The 13,177-nt window shown below is 46.7% G+C and overlaps 1 protein-coding gene across 6 annotated transcripts in view; it reads left to right on the forward strand.

Moving 5' to 3' along the window:
• The first annotated feature begins 648 nt into the window (after nucleotides 1-648).
• TRAPPC10 (trafficking protein particle complex subunit 10) overlaps nucleotides 649-13,177 on the forward strand; it is a 102,128-nt gene continuing 89,599 nt past the window's right edge. For 3 of the 6 annotated variants that reach the window (XM_070489025.1, XM_044751054.2, XM_070489031.1), the window contains exon 1: nucleotides 649-858. In XM_070489025.1, the coding sequence (XP_070345126.1) occupies nucleotides 792-858 (67 nt within the window). In that variant the 5' untranslated portion in view covers nucleotides 649-791. Of the gene's footprint in view, nucleotides 859-1,219; nucleotides 1,696-13,177 lie in introns of those variants that run through there. The other 3 variants (XM_070489030.1, XM_070489027.1, XM_070489026.1) reach the window with 3 other exon arrangements.

Here is a 13,177-nt window from a genome sequence, read left to right on the forward strand (position 1 = left end):
AGGCATATAATCTTGTTCTACTTTATGGCAGTAACATTACTCCATAAAACCAGTATAACCAGAAAACACAAGACCAGCAGTTTCGCAAGGGCTAACTGCCCTGCAGCCCAGGGGTGGGAATTAACCCTGTGTCTTAACTGATTCCCCGCGAGGCATCCATACTCTCAGCGTCTGCTAAGAGTAGCAAAGCTGGGGTAGGGGCAACAGGCCCACACGCAGGTGAGTCACGGACATGCTCGTGTCCCCAGGCCCTTGTCAGTGCCTCCAGGGGTCCTGCCTGTGTCCACACACTGTTGTCAGTATCCCCCGACGTCGCCCCACGAGCAAACGCCATTGCTAGTGCCTCCCGGGGTCGTCCCGTGTCCACATGCCGTTGTCAGTGCCTCCCGGGGTCCTGCCTGTGTCCACACACTGTTGTCAGTATCTCCCGAGGTGGCCCCGTGTCCGAATGCCATTGTCACTGACTCCTGGGGTCACTCCGAGGCGCGGAGGGAGCTTCTGCGGAGCCTCGCCCGCCGCCTGCCTTCCCTCCCCCGAGGCCGCGCGCCGCCAGGGCGCCTTTCCGTCGGAGGCCTCCCCTTTAAGCCGTGCGCCCCGGAAGCGGTAACGCGGCGGCGCCGGACCGGAAGTGGATGCGGCCGGCGGCGGGCGGCCGGCTCCGGAGCTGCCTCGCGCGGCCGGGCGGGCGTCGGTGTCGCGGCCGGCGGCGCCGCTCAGGCTCGGGCTGGCCCGGCGCGGCCTCGGGGCTGCCCATGGGGCGCGGGGGGCCGGGCCGGTGACGCCGGACGCCCATGGACGCCCCTGCGGGGCCGCTGCCGCCGCTGATCTACACCATGGAGAACAAGCCCATCGTCACCTGTGAGTGCCCGTCGGCGCGGGACGGGGCGGCGGCCGTTGCGGGCAGCCCGGCCCAGGCTCGCCCGCCCCGCGGCCCGGCCCCGCGCTCCCGGCCCGGCCGCTTCCTGGAACGGAGGTGTGGCCGGGGCGGCGGCTGCGGCTGGCCCTCCGACCCCACCGGGGCCGCCTCCGACCTCCTCTGGGGAAGTCAGCAACTTCCCTCCGGTTTCGGCCTCCGACCTCCCCCCGGGGCGACCTTCGACCCCGCCGGGGCGACCTCCGACCTCCTGTGAGGAAGTCAGCAATCTCCCCCCGGGCATGGCCTCCGACCTCTCCTCGGGGACGACCTCCGACCCCGCTGGGGCGATCTCCGACCTCCCCGGGGGACGCCCTCCCAGGCCGTTCCGGCTGCAGTTTGACAGCCCGGGGAGTCGAGGGCGAGGAATGGGGGCCCCGCCGTGCACCCCGTCCAGCCCCAAGCGGGAGCTCGCCCCGCGACCGGAGGGACCGGCTTTCCCGGTGGGGACCGTTCCCTCTGATCCCTAGGAGGGCTCCGTGGCTCTCCGAGTTGCGACGGGGACGAAGTTTGCGTGCGTTCTTGTGTTGGAAGACATGGGTTTGTGCTTCGGTGAAGGGTTACCCGGTAGAAGACGCAGGTGATCTTCGGGGCCGTGCAAAGCTGCCTTTGCACGGGCACGGCGGCTTTGCTGATGGAGCGGGGACCCCGGCCGGGCGTTGTCGTGGAGTCCCCGCAGGCCCCTCGGGAGGAGAAACCCGTTTTGCAGATGAGCCTGTAAAGGCTGGGTGAGCTGCTCCGCCAGAACGTCCCACTCTGGAATCCACACTCTGGACAAGCAGGCTGGTGCCTCTTTGTTTTGGGGGTCCATTTTTTGTTTGTGACACATTTATGCATATGCAAAGGAATTGTTTTCCTTCTACAGGAAAAATTCCCCCTGATTTTTACAATGGTTAGTTTAGAATTAAATACTTTAAAAAACACGGAGCTTCTGGGAAACGTTGAAATGTTGCCTGGGGTTTTGATGACTTGCAGAGAGGTTTTTCAGACTATTAGGATTTTTAACCTTTAACAGTATTCTCTGTCTTCAGTTAATTTTTTCAAATGGTCTTTCATGCTTTGAAAGGAAGCACTCGTTCTATAGAAGAATTTGGGGGCCTAGGCCGCAGTAGACTGTTCTGTAGGTCTTGAGCACGCTCCTGTTTCTTTCCCTCGTTTTACTTTTTTTCTGACTAAAGAACTTTCTCCTGGTATGCTCCCTCTTGTCAGATCCCTGGGAAGCTGTGTGTTTAAAGTTTAACTTTGTTGCTTCAGCCTTAGGTGATAAACTTTCTTAGGAAGTGGGCTGTGTCTCATCTAAATTTGGACACTTGTGTAGTTCAGCAATAGCTGTGTGCTTTTTCCCCCAGAACACTTGTCAACTAAAAGTCTTAAGACTGCACCTTCAGCCCAAGAGGACAGGTGCACGTAAAGCTGATCTGGTGGCCCTGCAAGTCCCAGGTACTTTGTGAGTCCTCAGGGAAGAGGGGCCGTGCTGGGTCTTCCTGTTAGCTTTCGGTGTCCTCCAGATCCTGGAAACTTCTCCCCAAGTGCTGGGCACATTTTGAGTGCTTTATAAATAAATATGGGTATCCACATATTTAATTATATCTCGTAGCCCTTAGCTTACATTTTAATAGCAATATATTTTTCTAGGCGTTGTGTAAGTACATTTCTGAAGAGGAAGTTCCTAAAGCTCTATTGGATTCAGCTGTGACTAAGTGGGTAAATTGTTATTCTAGCAGTCGGGATTTGAGATACGTGTTTGTTTGTTTGTTTTTTTTCTGAGGAAGATTAGCCCTGAGCTAACCTCTGCCTCCAGTCCTCCCCTTTTTGCTGAGGAAGACTGGCCCTGAGCTAACATCCGTGCCCATCTTCCTCTACGTTATATGTGGGACGCCTGCCAAGCATGGCTTGCCAAGCAGTGCCATGTCCGCACCCAGGATCCAAACCGGTGGGCCCCGGGCCACCAAAGCGGGATGTGCGCACTTAACCACTGCGCCACCGGGCTGGCCCCTGCGATACGTGTTTTAATGTTTAGTTTCATACACTCTTGCATGGCACACAGCTAAAGGACACAGTTTCCTTTCCTGTAGATTTATTAGAATAGCTTATGTTGGAGATTTTTTCCATGTTTAAAGCATAATGAGTAAGTGTTACCTCTACTGACGGCATCTCTGTCTTAAAGGCACAACCTTTCATTCATTGGAGTCTCAGAAAAGAGTGGTTTCAGTAAACTTTTGGAGAAAGTTAGCTGGAAAAAGAAAAAAGGTTCCTTTAAAAGTTGCAAATTTTGTAGCTTTTAAGAAGGCTGACTTCATGGATCAGACTTGAAGTTACGCTTCAGTTTATCTGGGGCTGAAGCTTCGGGAAGCAGTTGTTGTCCTGGCTTCTCCTCATGCTTTCTTTATCTTGTTCCGTTCTTTCAGCTGCACGTTTTGAAGGGTGAAGCTAGTCTAAGCCATATAGACAGAGGTATTAGGAAAATTGCTTTAACAGTCCATCCAGAGACTCTTTATTCTTCACATTTTTGATGTTATGTACATAGTTCTCTTAGTATGCAACATTTTTGTTTTTAAAGTCTACTTGCATCTTTGAAATGTCACCACTTCAGATCTCCTTGAAGACTTATCAGGCCACTGCACTCTTTTTTTTTTGAGGAAGATCAGCCCTGAGCTAACATGTGCTGCCAATCCTCCTCTTTTTGCTGAAGAAGTCTGGCCCTGAGCTAACATCCGTGCCCATCTTCCTCTACTTTGTATGTGGGACACCTGCCACAGCATGGCTTTTGCCAAGCGGTCCCCTGTCCTCACCCAGGATCCGAACTGGGGAACCCCGGGCCGCTGAAGCAGAACGTGCCCACTTAACAGCTATGCCACCCGGCTGGCCCCAGGCCACTGCACTCTTATGAGGTCTGTGTTAGTTCATTTTAAAATGGAAGCAGAATTTATGCTGGTTTTCAATTTCATAGAATTTAGGACATTTTACTTCAAGTGAAAATGAATTGTGCATAGACCTTTCTGAGAAGAATGTCGACTGTGGCTGGTTCAGGGAAATTTGGGAACTGTTTATATGTGGCCATGAGAAGAATGCAAAGTCCCCAGAGATTCGGGGTAAATAGAATACATTATTACTTGAAAACCTTGCTGAATTACTTTAATAATATTCTGAAGCTACCTGCAAGCTTTAATGGGCTTCAGTCCGTAGTTAAGTTTCTGGACCTGGTGCAGGGGGACTACTTGAGCAGGAGATCTGCTTCCGCCCAAGACTGGTTAAGCTTGTAAACACTGGAGAATGTATCGGAAATGCGCAGGGATGTCAGCTCAGCTGTTTGTGGCACTGATGATGTGGTGATGTTGGGCAATAGATTACCTAATCATAGCAATGAGAATACCTATGGTGTCATTTATTAATCATGAAAAATGTGCACTGCAACTGAAACAAATCCAGCAGATGCATTTGATCTAAATTTAAGTTTTAGCTTAGATGTTTTTCAACCACTGGCTCAGTTCTCTGCTGTAGAATAAAGACTTAGGTTTCTGATCCAAAGGTATGTTAGGAAAGGCATTCCTTTTCCAGCTGTCTCGTTTAGAGGACAAAGTTATTGTAATTTCACTGATTTGTGACTGTTGTTTGTTGACTGTCGGCATCATATCTAAAATAGCACATACCCTCAATGTGGAAAGGTGCGGTGCTCCATCCAGATGATCTGTTCTCACCAGCCTCTGCTTAGGGTGCTCGTTTCATTTCTCTGAATCTCTGTGTTTGGGGTTCTGCATCTGACATTATACATTTTGAAAGAGGGAAAAAGACAACAAAAATGAGCAGATCTGTAGTGCTTTGTACCTGGTTGGAGTTGGGTTTTTTTCCCCTTGTAGGTTGAAAGTTTTAAATTTGCATATCACAATTTTCCACCGAGCCCGAAAGTATGGTGCTTGTGATTTAACCACTTTCTCAGTTTCATTACCAGAAAAGTCACTTAAAGTGTCTTTTTTTTAAATTGATGCACATAAATGCAGGTCTTGGTCCATGTTAAATGCTTAAGCCAGTAGTGAATGAACGACTGAGAAGTGGGAGAAACGTTTCTCCTTGGCAACCCTCAGTGGTTCCGGGGTTACATTTGGGGCGTGGACGGGAGGACCACCAGATGTGCTGCCCTTGCTGGGTCTGGCCTTTCTGCCTGTGTGTGGTTACATGACCCAGGCGTACGCAATCCCTTCCTCACCTGTGAAGTGGGCACAGTGGTAGTTCTAATCTCAGAGGATTGACATGGGATTAAAAGAATAAATATGTGTAAAGCGTAGTGATCAATGTGCAAAAAAATGTTTGCTGCTCAGGAGCGATTCCTAAACTTTCTGTGTTCATGGTGCCCTCAGTGTCTCAGTAATTTCTTCATGGCACCTCTGGGCTACAAAGAATATTTAATAATTCCATTTACTAAGTAGTTAGGTCCAAATAATTTTATTAAGTGTTATGTCCTAACAGTAGCTATTTAAGAAAAAATAATGCATATAAATTGGAAGAAAAATTTGTATTTCATTCTTAGATAACCCTAACAACATACTAATGGGATGGCTGCACTTGTTGGGCACTACAGCTTCTTTCACCTGGGAATCAGCTTGGACCTTGCGACCCTCCTTGGCTGTCTTTTCTTTGTGGTACTTACCTTTTAGCACAGCGCCCCCCCCCCCCCTTCTGTGATGATAATGATGTCATTCAAAGGAATGAGGAATGTTATGCGATCTAATATTGAAACTGTGAATACCTCAAGTGGGGTCTGGTACCTTTCCAGTGTTGCTGTTTCCTCATTAGTTTCAAATATCTCTTGAGCGCCTGAGGGTTTGCTGTGACGCCCTGAGGCAGCTGGGGACACAGTTTGGGAACTCACGTTACTCGTATAGGAGCCCACCGCTAGCGTGGATTTGAACTGATCATTTAGAAGTGAAAAGCTTCCTTTTCTATTTGAATTTCAGCTCACATGCCTAATTTACGAGATGTGTTTCTGACAAGCTTTTAGTAAATTAAAATTTTGTTTACGCAAATGACACTTAAGGGTCTGACTTTTTTTTTTAAGTGCTAGTGAACCTCTGGAATAATCGTGTGTGGCAGACATAACACACGCCAGTCTTCCCAGAGCGGCACGGACAGCACGGTGGTGCAGTCCATGCAGTGAGAGAGGAAAGCCTGAGTTGGTCATCTTGCATTGGAAATGCAGGGGGACTTACTGAAGGATTTTTTGTCTAAAAAACGTTTTTTGCCAGTTGACAGAGTATCTTTTTATATGAATTGCACAGCTTAGTGTGTGTGCTCTCACAGTGGACCGTGTGCAGGTCTCCCTTCCCTCTGCTCTCGCCTGGTGGCTTCCGCTCTAGATGACAGACCAGGCGTGGCAGAAGACTGCACGGCCTAAAATACTCCAAAACACACGTCTTTCTCAGCAACCTCCTTCCTTGTGTTTGCCTCCGAGCCTCCTGGGCCTTCTCTCTTCCCTCTCCTGTCTCTCCTCTCTCCATCCTAGTCAAGTCTTTGCTTTGGAACTGCTTTTAACGTGAATTTTGCATGTATTCACAGTATTTTGGTCCCAGAGAATATTTGGTTTTTAAATTCAAAATTGATGACCTTGGGGGCCTGCCCAGTGGCATAGTGGTTAAGTTTGCGTGCTCTGTTTTGGCGGCCCAGGATTTTGCGAGTTCAGATCCCAGACATGGACCCACACACCGCTTGTCAAGCCGTGCTGTGGGAGCGTCCTACATACGAAATAGAGGAACACTGGCACAGATGTTGGCTCAGGGCTAATCTTTCTCAAGCGAAAAAGAGGAAGATTGGCAACAGATGTTAGCTCAGGACCAATCTTCCTCTCCAAAAAACCAAAAAATGATGACTTTGGAGTCATTTGTGACTCCTTTTTTTCTCTCACAGCTGACATTTAGTCTATCAGCAAATATAGTTTTATCTTTAAAAAACTTATCTAGAATTCAGCCACTTCTCCCTAGCTTTACTGCTACTCTCCCAAACCCAAGCCTCCATCTTTCCCTGGGACCACTCCAGTGGCCTCCCAGCAGGCCTTCTGGTCTCTACCCTAGCCCTTGAGGCCAGTTCTCTACGGGGTTAAGAGCAATTCCTCTACAAGAGAAGCCACAGCATGTAATTCCTCCGCTCAGACCCCTCCAGTGGCCAACCCCCTTCTCAGTGTGACATTCACAGACCTTCCTGTGGGCCACGATACCCTCCCTGACCTACAACCCCCTGGCCGCCCGACCCTGGCCTCCTGGTTGTGCCTTACACCCCTGCAGCCTGCACCCACTGTGGCCTTTGCCGCTGCTGTTACTCCAGCCTGCACTGCTCTTCCCACCCCCTCAGAGGTTCCCTCCCCAACTCTGGTGGCTGCTCAAATGCCACCCAGCTATTGTTCGGCATCCCAGTGACCTTATTCAGTCTTGGTGGCTTGTACTCCCTGATGTACATATTTGTTTTTTATTGGTTTATTGTCTCTCCACCCCTCACCCAGGCTGCCCACAGACTAGAACCTGAGGTGAGTTGGAGGAACTTGGTCTGCTTTGTTCACTGCTGTTTCCGGCACCTGCAGCTGTGCTTGGTATGTGGTAGGTGCCCGTAAATTAAATAAGTAAAGGAGGGAGCACTTCTCTCAGGGAAAACTGCTCTCCATCACTTAATGCTTCCATAAGTTAGAAGTTTTGGTGGCATAAAATTATTTTCTTTAAATACATGTTTTTATCAAGATAAGACAGCTTTGTAGAAAATGCTTGGAGACTTTAAATCCTGATCACTCAGACTTGTTTTTAGGAAACTGCTATGCACGTAGTTTTTTTGATACTGGAACATTCTCTGTTTAGAGTTTTTTTTTTTTTTTTTTCCTGCTTTATCTCCCCAAACCCCGCCTGTACACAGTTGTATATCTTAGTTGCAGGTCCTTCTAGTTGGGGGATGTGGGATGCCGCCTCAACGTGGCCTGACGAGCAGTGCCATGTCCGTGCCCAGGATCTGAACCCTGGGCCGCCGCAGCAGAGCATGCGAACTTAACCACTCGGCCATGGAGCCGGCCCCTGTTTAGAATTTTTGAACCGAGGAAATACATGTTAATCTAGTAAAAGAAATCCAGCTAACCGGTATGCCAGGGACTGTATTCTTTGTGGTGATCCTTCTGAGTTGTGTTTGGATATGCTGTCTTTACTGCAAGTCGACAGAAATTTAACTACATCCAAACCAAAGCATTCTTGGGTGGATGCATGCAGCTTCTGAGGTGGAACATTTAGGGTTGAGGGACTGTCAGCCTGGCATTTGGATGAAGCCTTGAGAGAAGATATATTTCTAACTTGTTTTTTTGCTAAGGAAGATTAGCCCTGAGCTAATGTCTGTGCCAGTCTTCCTCCACTTTATATGTGGGTCACTGCCACAGCATGGCTGAGGAGTGGTGTAGGTCCATGCCCAGGATCTGAACCCATGAATCTGGGCTGTTGAAGTGGAGTGTGCTGAACTTGACCACTATACCATGGGGCCAGCCCCTATTTGTAACTTTTCAAAGCTAAACTTTAGGGGCTGGTCCTGTGGCCGAGTGGTTAAGTTCATACGCTCCGCTTTGGTGGCCTAGGGTTTCACTGGTTTGGATCCTGGGCATGGACCTAGCACCACTCATCAAGCCGTGCTGAGGTGGCATCCCACATAGCAGAACTAGAAGGGCCTGCAACTAGGATATACAGCTATGTACTGGGGGGCTTTGGCGAGAAGAAGGAAAAAAAAAGATGATTGGCAACAGATGTTAGTTCACAGCCAATCTTAAAACAAAAACCCTAAACTTTAAACCTTAAAAATGCATAGATAAACTGGGATCCATTTTTATTATGAAGAATGGAATCTTGAAGTGGGATTGCTGGCTCAGAAGGTGAGAGCACTTTGAAGTTTGAACCGTGTTTCCCAAGCACCCTGTGAAAAGCTGTTTTCTGAGTTACGCTTCACTGGATAGGATCCATCTTTTTAATTGTCACCAGTCTGATGGATGGGAAAACAAACTTGTAGGTTCTTTTATTTAAAAAAAGAGCTTTATTGAGCTTTAATGTATGTACTATAAAATTCATCCGTTGTAAGTATACAATTTTTTGACTATTAATAAATTTTTCAGGTTGTACAGCCATTACCACATTTCAGTTTTAGAACCTTTTGGTCGCTTCAACGGCCTCCTTTGTACTTGTTAGCAGGTAATCCGTGCTCCCACCCCCAGACATAGGCAGTCAGTAACCTGCTTTCCATCTCTATAAATTTGCATTTTCTGGACGTTTCGTAGAAATGAAATTGTGTAATATGCAGTCTTGGATCTGCCTGCTTTTCCTCGGGTGTTTTTGAGGTTCATCCGTGTCGCACCATTAATGATTTGTTCCTTCTGTTGTTGCTGTACAGTATTCCACTGTATGGATGGGCCACATCTTGTTTATCCATTCACCAGTTGATGGACACTTTCCCAATTTTTGGCTGTTGTAAATAATGCTGTTGTGAACATTTGCCTGTGTGTCTTTGTGTGGACGTGTGTTTTCATTTTCATGGGAAGATTCCTAGGAGCGGAATTGCCGTGTTGTATGATAAGCTTATGTCTGACTTTTTAAGAAACTGCCAGATTATTTTCCAAAGTGGCTGTACAGCTCAACCTTCCCACCAGCAGTGTTTGAAGGTTCCAGCGTCTTCACATCCTCTCTGATTCTTCCTTGTCTGTCTTTTTTATTGTAGCCATCCTAGTGGGCATGAAGTGGTGTGTATCCGATTTTGGTTTTAGTTTCTATTCTCTGATGATTAGTGATGTTGAGCATCTTTGCCTGTTCTTATTAGCTGTTTGTATATCTTCTTTAGTGAAATGTTTGTTCAAATCTTTGCACATTTTTAAATTAGATTATGATTGAGTTGTAAAGTTTATTATATTTTCTGGATACATGTTCTTTATCAGATAGATGATTTGCAAATATTTTCTCCTAATCTTTGGTTGTCTTTTAATTTTCTTAATGGTGTCTTTTGAAAGGCAAATGTTTTCAGTTTTGACGAAGTCCAGTTATCAGTTTTTTCTCTTGTGGATTGTGCTTTTGATATTGTAGCTCAGGACTCTTTGTCCAGCCCAAGGTCATCATAGTTGTCTGGTGTGCTGATGATGTCTTCTGAATTACCTCTTCATCTGCGTCTGCTCACATTTAGGAAGCATAGCCGAAAACCTGTCTAGAAGATGAATTGGAATAGCACTAGGGAAAGAAAGTGCGTTCTGTGTCTGTATTTTATACGTATGTATTAGCAGTTTTCTAGGGCTGCAGTAACAAATTATCAGACACTGAATGGCTTAAAAACAGAAGTTTATTCTCTCACAGTTCTGGAGACCAGAAGTTGAAAATCAAGGTATCAGCAGGACCGTGCTCCCTCCTGAGGCCATAGGGGAAGCCCCTTCCTTGCCTCTTCCAGCTCCCAGAAATCCTTGGTGTTTCTTGGCTTGTGGCTGCATCTCTCTGATCTCTGCCTCATCTTCACACGGCCTTCTTGCTCTCTGTGCTTTCTCTTCTGTCTCTTATCACACTCACCGTTAGATTTAGGGCTCATCTAGATAAGCTGGGATAATCTTGTTAGAGATCCTGATCTTAATTATATCTACAAAGACCCTTTTTCTAAATAATGTCCCATTCATGGGTTCTAGGGGTCAGGGTGTGGACGAATCACTTGGCCCTTTCAGCCCCTTCATCACACTGTCTGCACTGGCATCCAGGTGCATACTGGCCAGCACCCCCGCAGGTCTTTGGTTTTCTACTGTTTCTTCTATTTTGGGGGGCTTGTCCTTGCTGTGCTCCTGAGCAACGGAACGATTCCTGGGCATCTGCGGTTTTGGGGTCTAGATGTTGACACAAGGTGGGATGATCTCTCAGAAAAAGATGAACCTTTTCTGCAATCTCTCTTTCCTTAATTTTTTTTTCCCTAGAGCATAAATGCCTTTATTTGGCTTCCTGCACATGTGTTATGTGATATTTTGATCCTCAGTATTGTTTTAGGCCTTTGTTTGCAAAATTTTTAAAAAGTGAGCAGAGAAATTTTAAAGAAACTGACAACAGGTTTAAACCTTGCTTTCTCCAGGGAACGTTGTATGTTTGGAAATTTTTCTTATTTTTAACAGGTCTCTTTAGCATTTAGAAGTCATTGCGTGAATTTCAGAGCTGAAATTGTAGGGAGAGCCTTGGAAGTAACGGTGCCCCGTTTGGTCGTCATTCCTGCTGCATCTGTAGCTCACCACTGGTGGGTACTTTTAGTGCAGCTGGGTCACTTAGTAAGTTTCCGAGCATTGAGGTGAACAGTGAGAAGGGCTGTCAGAGATCATTTTGAAGTTGAAGACCTGAGGGCTGGTGGCTGTGCCGGACTAGGGTCCCTCAGTAGTTGGTGGTGCCTCGAGGATAGCGTCAAGGTGGCTGATTCCTCCTCTGCACAGCTCTGCCAGGTACTCGGGGAGTCAGACCTCGTCTGCCTACACAGAAGGGGCTTGTCCCTGAAATTATCCCTCAAGAATGCCTTTGCTGTAGAGTTAAGTAAAATAAAAATATCGCTTCCTTTACTTCTGCAATCTAGGAACTAAGTCAGCCACACTAGAAATTTTTAGTATAATCTTACTCATTCTAAAATTAAATTCATATTCTGAGAACTGGACACCCAGCAGCATCATTGCTTATGCTGTAGGACATCGTGTCCTTTGGGGGCCCTGGGTTGCCTAGTGTAGAGTATGAAGGGGTTGGGCCAGATTCACCAGTCAGCGAATACGTAGTCGTCATCTGTTACATGCCAGGTACCATTGCAGGTACTTGGGTTTCCTCCGTGAGCAAAGACCCCAGCTCTCTTAGAGCTATGTTCTAGCAAGAGATGGATGTAAATAGTAATTTATACAATTTAACAGGTGATACGTGCTATGGAAAAAGGAAGAAAGAAAAAAAGATAAGAGAAATGTGAGAGTTGTAACGTTTCGAACTTTTATTATGGAAACTTGCAAATATGTAAAAAAACCAGAATAGTGTAAAGGAGCTTTAACAATTGTGTGAATTGGTCAATCTCTATGCCCCCCCATTCCTTCCAATCCTACATTATTTTGAAGCAAATGGCAAGCATCACATACATAATTTATCTATGAATGTGTGTGTTATGGACTGAATGTTTGTAACACCCCCCATTCATATGTTGAGGCCCTAACCCCAGTGTCTTGCTATTTGGAGATGGGGCCTTTGGGAGGTGATCAGGATTAGATTAGGTCCTGAGGATGGGGCCCTCATGATGGGATTAGTGGCTTTATCAGAAAAGGAAGAGAGAGAGCTCTCCCTTCCTCCTCCAGCACCCCAAGGAAAGGCCATAGGAGCACCCAGTGGGAGGTGGCTGCGTGCGAGCTGGGAAGAGAGCTCCCACCGGGAACTGAATGACCAGCACCTTGACCTTAGACTTCTAGCCTCCAGAACTGGGAGAAAATAAATTTGTGTTGTTTAAGCCACTCTGTCCATAGCATTTTGTGATGGCGGCTAAGACAGTATGTATCTCTAAAAGATAAGGACTTTTTAAAAAAATTGATGTCATAATAGTTTATAACATTGTAGAATTTCAGTTGTACATTATTATTTGTCAGTCACGATATTAATGTGCCCCTTTACCCCTTATGCCCACCCCCAACCCCCTTCCCCTCTGGTAACTGCTAATCTGTTCTCTTTGTCCATGTATGTGTTTATAAAAGATAAGGACTTTAAAAAAACATAACTGCAAAACCTTTATCGCACCTAAAAAGAATTCCTTAATATTGAATAGTCAATGTTTACATTTCCGATGTGTCTTAAATGTCTTTTTTTTTTTTTTATCATTTAGTATCCAAATAAAGTTTTTGGATACATCTTTAAGTTTCTCTTAAAATCTTGGTTTCCCCTCCATCTCCCTTTTGTTCCTTGCAGTTTGTTGAAGGGCCCAGGTTGTTCGTCCTGTGGTGGTCTCGCCTCCTGGGCTTTGCCAGCTGCGTCCTGTGGTGTCCTTAAACACCATCCTCTGCCCTCTGTGTTTCCTGTGAGATGGTCATTGCAGCCCGAGGCCAGGGCGCATTCAGGTCGGACTTTGGCAAGAGTGTCTCGTAGGTGGCACTGTGTTCCTCCATGAGCAGGAGCGCAGTGTCTGGTGGGGTCTCTTCGTGATGTTAGCAGCCATTTAATCTCACATCATTAATTCTTTAAGGGTTGCCAAATGGTGATGTTCTAATTTCACCATTTCTTCTTCATTTATTAACCGAAATATTTG

Source organism: Equus asinus, chromosome 18 (assembly GCF_041296235.1).
Source record: "Equus asinus isolate D_3611 breed Donkey chromosome 18, EquAss-T2T_v2, whole genome shotgun sequence".
NCBI classification, from domain to species: domain Eukaryota; kingdom Metazoa; phylum Chordata; class Mammalia; order Perissodactyla; family Equidae; genus Equus; species Equus asinus.